The 14,810-nt window shown below is 37.2% G+C and overlaps 1 protein-coding gene across 2 annotated transcripts in view; it reads left to right on the top strand.

Moving 5' to 3' along the window:
• LOC136027224 (major facilitator superfamily domain-containing protein 12-like) overlaps nt 1–14,810 on the top strand; it is an 88,397-nt gene that overhangs the window by 16,746 nt on the left and 56,841 nt on the right. For both annotated transcript variants that reach the window (XM_065704270.1, XM_065704269.1), the window contains exon 4: nt 6,104–6,287. In XM_065704270.1, the coding sequence (XP_065560342.1) occupies nt 6,104–6,287 (184 nt within the window). The remainder of the gene's footprint in view (nt 1–6,103; nt 6,288–14,810) is intronic.

Below are 14,810 nucleotides of genomic sequence, written 5' to 3'. Positions count from 1 at the left end.
CAACCAATTCCAATGGAGGCCTTCTAGTTAAGTCGAGATGTCTCCGATTGTAACTGAGGAAGGTTTACACATAATCGTTACATCATAGTTTTTTGGCTGTTTAAAGACCTACAAGGACAGGGAAAAACCCTCAATCCCTTCCAAGTTGGGGCCTCGTCCAAATTTATCATAGACCATTCACATTGTTTTTATGCTTTATACACAGAATTTTCATTTTCAATGTTGATAAGCGACAAACGAATTTACCATTGTAGCCTCGTTATTCCGTTGTAATGATGTAATCTCTCTTGACCTTTCAGAGTGCCTTTGGGGGACCCCCGTTGGTGACTGGGGACGGCAGACTCATGGGTGATACGTAATGGCAGCGCAAACGTGAATATTTACGTGATGACTGTGCACAAGTTGGATGTTACGTAATACTTCAAGAAATTTTTTCTTTAAGATTTCATTTTCTTCAAGGCGTTTTCTTTTTCTAGATTCCTTTTTTCTCTAAGATTTTTGTAAGTAATAGAGTCTTTTGCTCAATTGGAACTTTAGCATCATAGCAGAGGCGAAATAAAACCAAGAGTATCTGTACTGGCTAGAATTGGTTACACCTTCATATACGGTCTATCTTTTCCTCTTCGCTACATATAATTCAATACTTATACTAGAGCAAATCTTGAATAAGCAGAGATTAAACTAGGTATTGAATCAGTCAGATGTTACGTAGCATCCGTATTAGAAATTTTGTTGCGTAAATGATCACGTATTGATAATTTATCCTGGAACAAGAAATCTAAAAGATGAAGATTTTTTAATGTACATACAAGTTTTATTAATAAACGAATTCATAAACATTATAAAATCATGAAATTACAGAAAAGCAATTATAACTCAACAAAAAGAAGAGCAAAACGTGAAAGAGACTGGTAAACGCACAGTTAGACACAAAGGTAGGGTGAGAAAGAAAAAAATAATAACATACACACAGAGTCAGACACATAAACACACAAACATAGGCACAGAGAAAGGCAAATAATAGGTAAAACACATGCACAGTAAGAGAGAGAGAGAAAAAAAAGACACAAACACACAGAACCAAAGACACAAACACACAAAGATAGACACAGAGACAGGCACACACACAGAAAAACACACAGCCATGGAGAGAGAGAGAGAGAGAGAGAGAGAGAGAGAGAGAGAGAGAGAGAGAGAGAGAGAGAGAGAGAGAGAGAGAGAAACACAGTCAAAGATACAGAGTCAGATAAACAAACAGACAGAAATAGACAAAGAAACAGGTAAGCACACAGTCAGACACACAGACATGGTGAGAGAGAGAAAAAGATACACTAACACAAAGAGTCAGAAACAAAAACACACAAATGTAGACATAAATACGGGCAAACACACAGTTGGACGCAAAGGCATGGTTGGTGAGAGGGAAAAATACACAAACATACAAAGATAGACAGAGAGGCAGGTAAAAACCCAGTCAGACATACAGGCACGGTAAGGAAGAGAGAAAAAAAAGACACACACAAATACACGGAGTAAGATAGACAAACACTCAAAGATAGACACAGAGACAGGCAAACAAACGGTGAGAGAGAGAGAGAAAGACAGATACAAACACACAAAATTAGACACACAAAGAAAGACACAGAGATAGGTCAACATGTTGTCAGACACATAGGTACGGTGAAAGAGAGAGAGAGAGAGAGAGAGAGAGAGAGAGAGAGAGAGAGAGAGAGAGAAAGAGAGAGAGAGAGAGATGGGGGGAGAGAGAGAGAAAGAGAGAGTAATAAAACACACACAAACACACAGAGTCAAACAAACAAACACAGAAATATAGACATGGAGTAAGGCAAACACACAGTCAGACACACGGGCACGGTGAGAGAAACAAAGGAAAAAACACAAAAAACACATATTGGCACAGAGACAGGCAAACACACAGTCACACATACAGGCATGGTTAGAGAGAGAGAGAGGAAACACACGCAAACAGGCCGAGTCAGACACACAAACACACAAAAATAGACACACAGATCACACACAGTCAGATACATAGGCACAGTGTAAGTGAGAAAAACAAACACAAACACAAAGAGTCAAACACGAAAACACACAAAGATAGACAAAGAATAAGACCAACAAACAGTAAGACACAGAGCCACAGAGAGAGAGAAAAACACAAACAAACACAAAGAGCCTTACACTCAAACACACAAAGTTAGACACGGGGAAGCCAAACACAGAGTCAGACGCACAGGTATGTTGAGGGAGAGATACAGAAACACACAAACGCAAAGAGTCTGACATAAAATACACAGAGATAGACACAGAAACAAGCAAACATACAGTCGGACACGAAGGTACAGTGGGTGAGAGAGAACAACACACAAACACACAAAGATAGACAGGAAAAAGAACAGTCAGACATTCGGGCAAGGTGAGAGAGAGAAAAAACACACAAGCAAACACACAGATTCAGATGCACAAACACAAAGACAGCCACAGAGCAAGTAAAATACACAGTCAGACACACAGGCACAGTGAGAGAGAGAGAGAGAAAGACACGCACAAACTCACAATGATTGACATAGAGACAGGTAAAGATAAGTCAGACACACAGGTATGGTGAGAGAAAGAAAGAAAAACACACAGAGTTAGGCGAACAAACATGCAAAAATAGAGACAGAGCAAGGCAAACACACAATCAGACACAGATACACGGTGATATATATGTATAAATATATATATATATATATATATATATATATATATATATATATATATATAGAGAGAGAGAGAGAGAGAGAGAGAGAGAGAGAGAGAGAGAGAGAGAGAGAGAGAGAGAGAGAGAGAGAGAGAGAGAGAGAGAGAGAGAGAGAGAGAGACACACACAAATACAAACATAGACATCAAGACAAGCAAACACAGTCAGAGACAGAAGCACTCCAAGAGATAGAGAGAAAATGCACAGAGCTAGTCACACAAACACAAAAATTTAAAAACAGGGACAGACAAAAATATACAAAGATAGAAGCAGAGACAGCAAATACACAGTCAGACGCACAGGCAGGGTAAGAAAGAGAGAAAAACACACAGAGTTAGACACACAAACAGGCACACAAAGACTGACACAGAGATAGGCAAACAGACGCTCAGGCACACAGGCATAATGAGAGAGAGACAAAAACACAAACAAATAAAAAAAAATCAGACAAAGAAACACACAAAGACAAACACTTTATCACTAAAGGTACTACCTCTTAAGGCTTGGGTACCTGGAACCCACCTATAACTAACCCAACTACCTTTAGCCTACGTTTAGCTCCCTTAGGTATCCACTTTAACAGCTAGAAGAACGATATGGGTATTTTCTGCAAATTCACACAGTTTTTTAGGGTTTCAGCCATTTGCTTACATGTTAATAGGTTACGTTACCCTAACCTACTAACATGAAGGCAGAAGGGCTGAATCCTTAAGAACGGTGAGAGTGTGCATTAAATATCCATTTGAACAAAATTGTTTGTTTACCCGGGGGTAGAAACCTTTGTTGCAAGTAGCTGGGTTAGATATAGCTGGATTGCAGCTACCCACGCTGTGGGAGGTTGTGCTTTAGTGGTCAGATGTCCGTTTTTATGTGTTTGTGTTTTTGACTCTGTGTGTTTGTATGTGTTCTCTCTCTCTCTCTCTCTCTCTCTCTCTCTCTCTCTCTCTCTCTCTCTCTCTCTCTCTCTCTCTCTCTCTCTCTCTCTCTCTCTCTCTCTCTCTCTCTCTCTCTCTCTCTCTCTCTCTCTCTCTCTCTCTCTCTCTCTCTCTCTCTCTCTCTCTCTCTCTCTCTCTCTCTCTCTTCTCTCTCTCTCTCTCTCTCTCTCTTCTCTCTCTCTCTCTCTCTCTCTCTCTCTCTCTCTCTCTCTCTCTCTCTCTCTCTCTCTCTCTCTCTGTCTGTCTGTGTTTGTGTTGTATTTCTCAGTATGTCTTTGTATGTTTGTGTGACTGACTCTCTGTGTGTGTGTTTGTGTTGTAGTTTCTGTATGTGTCTGACTATGTGTTAGACTTTCTCTGTGTCTATTTTTGTGTGGTCGGTGGCTGACTCAGTGTGATTGTGTGGGTTTTCTCTCGCTCACACTGTGCCTGTCTGTCTAAATATGTGTTTGCCTATCTCTGTGTCTATCTTTATATGTTTCTGACTCTGTGTCTTTTTATGTGCATTTCTGTCTCGCTCAACCTACCTGTGTCTGACTGTTTGTTTTGACTTGGTCTTACCGTAAGACCCAGTCAAACGCCCCGCTCTTTACGCTAAAGTTTGACTTATTCTCTTAACTCTACTTTTTAAAACAGTAAGAAACTTTAGCGTAAAGAGTGGGGCGTTGAGAAGGAAAGGCCCCTTTAATATACTGAGTAATTTCTGTTCGTTTTAAGTTTTAATGTTGCTCCTTACTTTCATTAAAAAAAGCTTGTTTTTTTTATTTAATTTCTGGATGTTTTTGAATTAATGCATGTTTTGATCTTAGCTCTCCGCACATAAATAATTAAAACGAAATTTGCATATTAATTAATTGCAATTAATCTGAAGATTTTGAGAAAAAAGGAGTGAGAGAGAAGGCCTAATTCTCCTCCAGTTTTTTGATTACTTAAAAAGGCAACATTTTTATTGGTAAAAATTATATGTAACTTACGAATTAACTTACGCAACGAAATTCTATATTCGTATGTTTGTATTGCGTATATGAGGGGGTTCAACCCTCGTCGATACCTTGCTCTTTACACTAAAGCTTAAATGTCCCAATTCCTTAAGAATGACCTCTGAATCACAAAGGCCGTAGAATAAATAGTTGAATTACTAAAAATACTTTTCGTAAAGAGTGAGGTATTACGAGGAGGTAAACCTCTCATATGCGTAATAATTTTTGTTCGTTTTAAGTTTTAATGCTGCTCCTTACTTTCAGTAGTAAAAACTTGTCATATTTATTTTTTCATTGTTTTTTCAAATAATGCTAGAAAATCCTGCGCCCCCTTCATTGAAATTTTCTCCCTCCCATGAGAAGTTCCTCCATGGAAATATCCTCCCACGTACCCCCCTCTCAACTATCCCCTCTAAACCAAAAAATCCCCCTGAAAATGTCTGTACACTTCCCAGTAACCATTACTATATGTAAACACAGGTCAAAGTTTGTAACTTGCAGCCCCTCCCACGGGGACTGCGGGGGAGTAAGTCGTCCCTAAAGACATAGTTATTAGGTTTTTCGACTATGGTGAATAAAATGGCTATCTCAGAATTTTAATGCGTTGGCTTTTGGGAAAAAATGTGCGTGGTAGGGGGCCTAGGTGCTCTCCAATTTTTTCGGTCACTTAAAAAGGGCACTAGAACTTTTAATTTACGTTAGAATGAGGCCTCTCGTGACATTCCAGGACCACTCAGTCGATACGATCACCCCTGGAAAAAAAAAACAAAAAAAACAAATTAACACGCATCCGTGATCTGTCTTCTGAAAAAAAGACGAAATTCCACATTTTTGTAGATAGGCGCTTGAAACTTCAACAACAAGGTTCTCTGATACGCTGAGTCTGATGGTGTGATTTTCGTTAAGATTGTATGACTTTTAGAGGGTGTTTCCCCTATTTCCTAAAATGAGGCAAATTTTCTCAGGCTCGTAACTTTTGATGGGTATAACTGATCTTGATGAAACTTATATATTTAAAATCAGCATTAAAATGCAATTCTTTTGATATTACTATTGGTATTAAAATTCCATTTTTTAGAGTTTCGGTTACTATTGAGCCGGGTCGCTCCTTACTAAAGATCGTTACCACGAACTGTTTGATGTTTTTTTACTTAATATATACAGTTTTAATGATGACTCTTGGATTTGAGTCTTGACTATGCTAGACTCGTAAACAATTCTAGACTGCTAGACTAGCAAAAACATAAATATCTTTGAATTTGTTTTATGAAAATAACAGTTTGGAAGAGCGGGTACCAGTATGGACATGGGGGGGGGGCTTAAGAACGTGGCAAAATTTAGTTATATTAACAATTGACCTTGTTTTAGGTATTAAAGTAACAGAAGACAAATCTAAATAAAAAATAAATAGCAAAATTCTTTTTTAGGTTTGCATTTGACCTGGTTTCAGATATGCTGGTCTACATTGTTGCTTGGCTTGTGCTATCTAGACACAAAATTGAAGGTACTTCTGTGTTGCCGGCTCCGGTCAACCTACCAATTACGTCTGTCTTTAACTCTACTTCAGAGAGTCTTCATTTAATAGACCCAAGTGATGCTAGCAGCTTTATGGTAAAACTCATCAATTTTGCATTAGGCTATAGACATTTTTTTGGAATTCGCATAAGGATACTGTAGCATATTTTTGTTTTGTTATTTTATATAATATGAACAGTTCATTTAGAACAACCAAAGCCAATCCAATGTCTATTTTATTAGAATATATGGAGGGTGTTGAGTCAAGACGAGACAGGGATTCTTGAATAGTTAATTAGAACTGCAGTTCAGCGCGGGAGGCAAAGGAATCAAGTCAGAAGGAAAACCTTACTCTACTTCAAATAAAGTTGCGGTACAAGTTGAGAGTAGAACAGCCTGAATTATGGTGCATTCTCTCAATTCAAGCCAGATAATTAAAAGGCAAAGAAGTTATATTTTAGAGGTAGAATTCTAATTTCACTTCCCAGCTTAGAATCCAAATTATAAATTTAATCTATATCAAAGAAATCGGAACATCCATATTATGCATGTTTACACAGCGAAGTTTTCCGTGGAGAATCTAGAAAGAAAATGAAATAAACGAACGAAAATATAAGCCAGGCTTTTACTCTAATTTATTATCGTTTTAAAGATTGATTTTAAATGTTTGTCAAAGCTCGAAGAAATTTTTATTTCCATCAAGGAAAGGAACTAGAAGCCTTTCACATACATTTGGAAATCAGACAAAAATAAATTGTCTGCGGAAAAAAGCTGTTCAAGCCTGTACCAATGGATCTTTTTAATTGCACAATAGATCAATAGGAAAAGTTAGAATTTCTTTGGTATTAGCTGTCAATTTCTTGCAATTCTGTCACTGGAGACATAATATTTAGATTAACAATAAAAAAAAAGAAATATAAATAATGCCCGCATTCTCTAAAAGCTGATTCTAGGGCAACAAACCCCCAACTCCCCGTGTGATACCAATTTTTACAACAAACAAACAAGACATCCAATCGAAATGTTGCGATAGCCATTTTCGTCAAAATAGTAGAAAGACCCAATAAATCTGCCTCCATGGCCGATGTAAGGGCTGTAAACAATGCAAATTATTGATAGTTTGCCCTTTGATTCTATAATGGTAAAAAGGGATGTTGGATTTTGGTTTGCAATTCGATCGAAGCCTCCAGGAATTCTTCTATTTGACGAAGAAAACGCACGTTTTGATATGGGACTGATCAGTGTTCGGGGGGGGGGGTATTTAATTAAATTAATACGGCAAGGAAATTAATGTAAAAAATATTCATGGGCAAGGTTCTCCCCTCCTCTCCCTCCTCGGGAAAATTTGAACCAAGAAAAGTGCCTAAACCTTTTTTCCTAACCAACCCGAAAATTACATCCCTCAATCCTCTGTTTCAAGTTATTCTAATGTCCAAGGAAAAATTGAAAATAATATTGGTTAGCTCAAAACAGAGCCTGACAAAAAGCCAGAAAAGGTCAGGTTCTTCTTTTGGCCATCTAGTATTGAAAGAGTGTTTGTGAAAACCTAATAAGGACTCGTTCAATTGGAATTAGAAACCTCTAGGGTCCTGCCAAGGGCCAAAAGTGATCGGAGGACAACCAAACTCTCTCCATTGCGATTTTCTGCTACCCTGTACTGGGCTGCAACGATATTGACATCCTTAGCTTTTTGCCCCACACTCACGATAAAAATCTCCCTTTCCTAATAACAAATCGCATAGGTAAACAATTGGCAAATTGCACAATTTTCAACTCTTGCTCAGGGACTTTGGGGGGCTTGGCCTCCCCGTAAGCATAGTTTTTTTTCACTATTATGAAATACTTTTTTCCAATCTCGAATAGTGTTAAAGAGGGGGATCTAACTAGGACAAGTAGAGGAGGGGTGTATCCCACTTCGTTGGTGACTTATGAGCGTCCAACTGAGCACGCACTGAGGATTGCAGCTTAATACCTTCAGCTGTCCTTGAGATATTGCTGATACACCATTTTGATAAATTGCATGCGCATTCTACTACTACTACTGCTAACAACTCACTGCAGCACCAAACCGCCTGAGGCCAACACAGCTACGCAAGCTCCTCCCTCCATCCCACATCCACCAAGCATGCACATAGTGTGTTTTGATTTTGTTCGTTTGACCCCCTAGGTTTCCTGAAAGTAGTCACAAGCAAAAATAGTCGTAGTTGTTAGTGGTTTCAGTCCCAGTCACGGTCGGTCAGAGTCCTAAATAGTCGCAGTCACAAGTAGTCGTAGCTGAATTTGTAATTAGTCACCGTCGCAAATGATTGTAGTCATAGTCCCAAGTAGTGGTGGCAGGAGTCGCAAGTAGTTGCAATTGCAGTTGCAGCAGTAGTGTCCCTAAAAGTTTTAAATTAATACCGTTACCAGTTCCTGAGATATGGCAGACAAGCCTTTTTGATAGCCAGGATGTACTTAATTAACTTAGTTCAACACTTTCTCAGCATTCTTTGAAATTTCATCTCTTTACCCTTAGTCTTTTTGGACACACCCAGGTCAAACATTCCCTCTCTCCAAATTATAAGTCCTTTGAGTAAAAAATGGACAAATTGCATAATTGACATTCCATGTGCCAGGGGCTGAAGCGGGTAAAGGATCCCCAGAAGCTTAATTGTTAAGCCTTTTGACTATTTTGAACAAATGGCTTTTCAAAATTTCGGCCAATATTATGGAGAGCATCTGAAAAGGCAAGGGGGCTGGTTGCCCTTTAATCACCCTTTAACATCCACCTCAAGATGCCCTGATAGTAACACGTTAATACCCCCAGCCGTTCATTAGATATACAGATATTCGCTTTCCACACCATCCGGCATGAGTTTTGATTTTGATCGACTTACCCCTCAACATTTTCGGCAAGTTTCGCATTAATATCCTAACCCTTTTTCAAGACTCAGGATCAAGTATACCCCCCTTTTCCAAAAAACTAACCTCGTATGTAAGCGAAGGACATCTTAGATAACTTACGACCCTTGCCCCAAGGACTCTGAAGGGTTAAGTCGTCCTCAGAGACAGAGTTATCTGACCTTCAGACTATTTTGAACAGAACGGCTGTTTCAAAATTCTCATTAGATGTCTTCGGGGGAGGATGGCCAGAAAAAGTATGGCAGGGGGATTGGCTGTCCTGTGACCATTTTTCAATATCTCCTTCAAATTTTTTGGGAGTTCCACTTTAATACCCTCGGTAGTTCTTAAGATATTGCAAATAATTCTTTTTTTATAAACGGGATGCCTATAGGGTCTTTTGATTTAGTTTAACATGCCTCTTAGTATTTCCGAAGTTTCACCTTAATATAATTGAGCTTGTTTCACAGTTGCAAACAAGGGCAACAAATGCCCTTTTCAAAATTTCAACCACTGCAGAGGGGAGGGAACATCCAAAAACGGGAAGGAATTTTTTTTCCCTCCAATCACTCCTGAACATCCCTCTCAACATATCAAGAGAATTTCAGCTTAATACCCTTAGCCATTCCTTGTATATTCCTGATACGCCTTTTTGACAACCAGCATGCGTATAATGTGTTTTGACTGTGTTCGAAATCCCTCTCAATATTTTCTTAAAGCTTCACCTTAATACCTTTCTCGGAGACCCATGATATAAATGCCCCCTCTTCCTAATGGAAAGCCTTATATTTTAACTTTGGGCAACTCGCATAGCCTCTAGCCCTTATCCTGAAGGCTATGGGGGGCTATGTCAACCCGGAGGTATTTGGCCATTGGATAATTTTGAATAAAAAGGACTATCTAACAATTTTGATTATCTGTATTTGGGGAGGAAAAATTTAAGCCTGGTTGCCCTCCGATCACTTTTGACTCTTAAAGAGCACTGAAAATTTTAATTTCCAATCAAATGAGCCCCCTCCGAAGTTTTTAACGACCATATCCTTCAATATGAAGTTTCTCCGGGGGAAAATCAGAATCATACTTATGACCTTACTGTAGGCAACGCTAGACCGAAAAAAAGGTTCCAAAAGCTATTGTCAAATTAGTTAGGTTTCGGCTATTCATATAGTAGAGGCTGTGTCGTGTTAAAACTTCGGCTAGATAAGCGAAAAGTTTCTTTCTATAGAAAACAACATAAATACACTTTCAGGAACCCTTCAAGGGTCCTAAATGGAATTGTTGAAGACAATTTTTTTTTTTTTTATTTGCAAAGAACATTGAATGGGAAACCGAAAGGTATATTTTTTTTGTAGATCGACTTCGCGCAACACGAAGCTCCAAAATCATGGAAGATAAAATGGGAATTAGTGGCAAGGATAGGCAAAAACGGCTATTTGAATGAAGTTTCAGTCGATGCAGCCTGTATTCTACAAACACCTTAATTTAGACATTAAGTAGGAATATGTGAAATTTAATACGGTGTAACCTCTTGTCTAAGAAATCAATAGTTAAACCAGAACTTTGAATCATTTTTCTTTGATATAGGGCAAAACTATAGGTTTTACTAACTTCAAAAATTGTCTGCCAATGAAAAAAAATATTTTAAAAAGAATTAACGAAATTTTAAAAGGAATTAGATTCAAGGTACTACAGCAACAAATACACTTTCTACAGAAATAGAACAATTAAAGGTAAAAAAAAATCCAGTACAATCTAGCATTTAAAGAAACATTGAGTATAGATGTTCAACACATTAATGATTCCAGTGGTAAACTTTTCATTTCCATCTTCCGCCATTTTTGAGAAGCTTATTTTCAAAATATCCAAAAACGTCTTTTGTAATTAACCTTTACAATTGATGTAAATATTAAAAGAATGGCTATGATTCCTCAACCAAATACAAATGGAACATGTTTTATTACGCGGTTATTTTTATTTTATTTTTACTTACTAAGGAGACCGGGAGGGGAAGTATTTGAAAAGGACATTGTCCGTTTTTTGTGCCATAAGAAGCTTGCTTTAAGAAGCTTTCATCAAGGAGACTTTATAAAAGTAACATAAATGTTAATGATTCGCTTTCAAATAAGCCCTTAAACAGCCTTAAAACAGCGTCAGAGAAAAAAGGGAAAGGAGTAGTGATGCCCCTTTGCTTTTGATGAGGCCCATAGCCACTACTTCTTTCTTCCTTTAATGATTTAAGTTGAACGGCGATTCCCTCATGGCAAGACGCATGTACATGTTACGTCATAGGGAATTGAATCATTTCTTTGTATGATTCGTAATAGGGTTTGGGGTGTTACGTAATAGGGTTTGGTAGAGTCCAATAGTCAACCGGGAAGGTCCCAGTTATAACTGAGGGGGAGGGACAAACACTATTACGTAATGACTGTGTACACGGGGGTGTGACGCTGCCTCACGTGACTTGCTAGATTTATTAGGGGTGATGTAATCTTACGTGAGTTGGTAGATTTATTGTGAATGACGTAATGGTAGCACATACGGGAGTATAGTGTGATGACGATGCACAGTTGGAACGTTAAATAATACTTTAAGAGATTTCATTTTATTCCAATACGTTTTTCTTTTTTTTCTCAGAGAATATTCAATAACTAAAGATTTTTTCCCATGTTAATACTCGAGAAGGATTTCCCTCAATGGAATGGAATGCTACATAGTTGGACCATAAAATCCTTTCTAATATTTTGATTAGTTTGACATGATAGCCTATTGCATGCAAAGAGAATCCCCTGTTCGTGCATACCAAAATGATTAAATGTTTCGCATGTTTCCTAAACATTATCACCAAGCCGTGTAACTATCCAGCAAAGCTTTCGATTTTTGCTATATTAGATATATAGGCTTGAACTATTCTATTGTTGCTCTAACGTGACCTAGACAGTCTAAGTAACATAGCAGATGTTACATAGCATTGGCTTTAGATTTTTTATTACGTAAATGATTACATATTGAAGTTTATCCTGGAACAAGAAATCTAAAGGACACAGACTTATGTACATTTATATTTTATTACTAAAAAAAACTGACAAACCATTATTAAGATACAGATAAAGCAGTTCAAATTCATCAACGGAAAAACCAAAACCCGAAAAAAACCTGACACAGGATAAAATACGAGTAAAAAGAACCATAAATTAAAGACTGGTGGGAACCCTAGCAACCATTTTCAGGTAGTGGGTAGATATTAGAGGTAAATTTAAGCCATATTAAGATTTAATTTTGAGAGATCTTAATGAAAATACATCGTTACTATTGCTATATTAGACGTGCCTGCAAGAAGATAGAGACATATTTGTTTTATAGTCGGTTATTTATGAGAGGTTCAAATGAAAATACTACCATTTCTTTGAGCCAGGACTATACATTTTCATGCCATCGTGGCAATATCGGGCTAGCCCAGTCTAGTAGGTGATTCGCGAGGGGACAGGGGTGTTATTAGACGTAAAGCTTCATTTATACTTTAGTTCATGTTTTACAAAGCTCCTATAAGAAAATTTTAAGACTTTAGAGCTTTTTGCTTGAAGAAAGATCACGGATTCATTAGTGCCATGTGACAGTCCTTCTGGCTAAAATAAATGCCTATGTTAGCCGTTTATTTTGTAGGAATATCTGCAACTTTAAAAACAAATGCGCCACTGCCTCTAAGACTCGAAGCTCAATATACGGTATACATTTTCGATAATATCTAAATCAGTAAACTATCTCAGAATTTTCAGAAATTGCTTTTGGGGCTTCTTTTGGCTAGAATTGTTGGTTTGCACCAGAAAATACCTGAACACCGCTTTGCTGTCGGACAGTCTTTTTGGCTAAAATAAATAAATACATATATATATATATATATATATATATATATATATATATATATATATATATATATATATATATATATATATATATATATATATATTAGACGTTTATTTTGTAGGGCTTTATTTTGTATGTGCTACCATGCGGCGTTACTGCCTCTGAAAGTCAAGGCTAAATAGGCGTATAGATTTTCGTTAGTCTCTCCACAAAATGACTGAAAACACCAAATTGCTGCAGGACAGTCTTTCTGGCTAAAATAAATGCCTATGTTAACCGCTATTTTGTAGGACTACCTACACCCTTAGAAAAAAATGCACTTACGTTCGTCATAACTGCCTCTGAAGCTCGAGGCTCAATATGGCGTAAATTTTTCGTAATTGTAAATCAATTGACTATCTGAAAATTTTCATGCAATATTATTTTGGACTTCTTTAGAAATAGCACTTCGAAGTGGGAATTTTGTTGCCTAAAATAAATGTTTATGTTTACCGTTTATTTTGTAGGACTCCCTGCACCTTTTGAGAATGAATACGCTACCGTACAGTATTACTACCTCTGAAACTTATGGCTCAATATGCGTTTAATTCCTCGATAGTTGTAAATCAATCAACTATCTCAGAATTTTCAAACAATAGCATTTTAGCATTCTTTTAGCTAAAATTTTTATTCGGCATCACAAAATGGCTAAAAACCCAACTTTTCTTTGGGACAGTCTTATTGGCTAATATAAACATCTATGTTAACTGTTATTTTGTGGGACTAACTGCATTTCTAGAAAAGAATTTTCTACCGTGCGGCATTACTGACACTGAAACTGGAGGTTCGATATGCGTATTAATTTTGGTAATTCTAAATCAATTTACTATCTCAGAATTTTCACACGATAGCTTTTTTTACCTTTTTTCGGATAGAACTATTGTTTTTCTCCACAAAATGACTGAAAACGCCACATTGCTTTGGGACAGTCTTTTTGTCTAAAATAAATATCCACGTTAACCTTTATTTTGTAGGACTGCCTACACCTTTAGAAAAAAATCCAATTACGTACGGCATAACTGCATCTGAAGCTCGAGGCTCAATATGGGTACATTTTTTGATAATTCCAAATCAACTGATTATTTAAAAATTTTCACGTAATCGTTTTTTTGGACTTCTTGGAAGAAAACACTTTGATGTGGGAAAGTCTTTTTGCCTAAAATAAATGTCTATGTTTACGGTTTATTTTGTAGGACTACCTGCGCCTTTTGAGAACAAATGCGCTACCAAACGGCATTACTGTATCCGAAACTTAAGGCTCAATATGTGTTTAAATTTTGGATAACTATAAATCAATTAACCATCTCAGGATTTTCACAAAATAGCATTTTAGCATTTTTTGCTAGAATTACTATTCGGCACCAAAAAGTGGCTGAAAACCCAACTTTGCAGTGGTACAGTCATTTTGGCTTAAATAAATGTTTGTGCTAACCGTTCATTTTAAAGGACTACCTACACTCTAAAAACGAATACGCTACCGTACGGCATATCTGCTTCTGAACTCGAAGCTCAATATGTGTATCGATTTTCATAAGCTCTAAATCAATTGACTATCTCAAAATTTTCACACAATTGCTTTTTTGGAATTTTTAAGGTAGAATGCTTGTTTTGCACCGCAAAATGGCTGAAAACACAACTTTGCTGTGGAACAGTCTTTTTGCCTAAAATAAATGTCTATGCTTACCTTTTTGTAGCGCTACCTGAAGTCTTAGGAACTAACTAGCCACCGTACGGTATTACTGCCTCTGAAAATCAAGGCTAAATATGCATATAGATATTCGATAGCTCTAAATCGATTAATTATATCAGATTTTTCACACAATAGCTTTCTGGCCTTCT

The sequence above is a fragment of the Artemia franciscana genome, chromosome 5, assembly GCF_032884065.1.
Source record: "Artemia franciscana chromosome 5, ASM3288406v1, whole genome shotgun sequence".
NCBI lineage: Eukaryota > Metazoa > Arthropoda > Branchiopoda > Anostraca > Artemiidae > Artemia > Artemia franciscana.
This window is presented reverse-complemented; position numbering and strand designations above follow the sequence as displayed.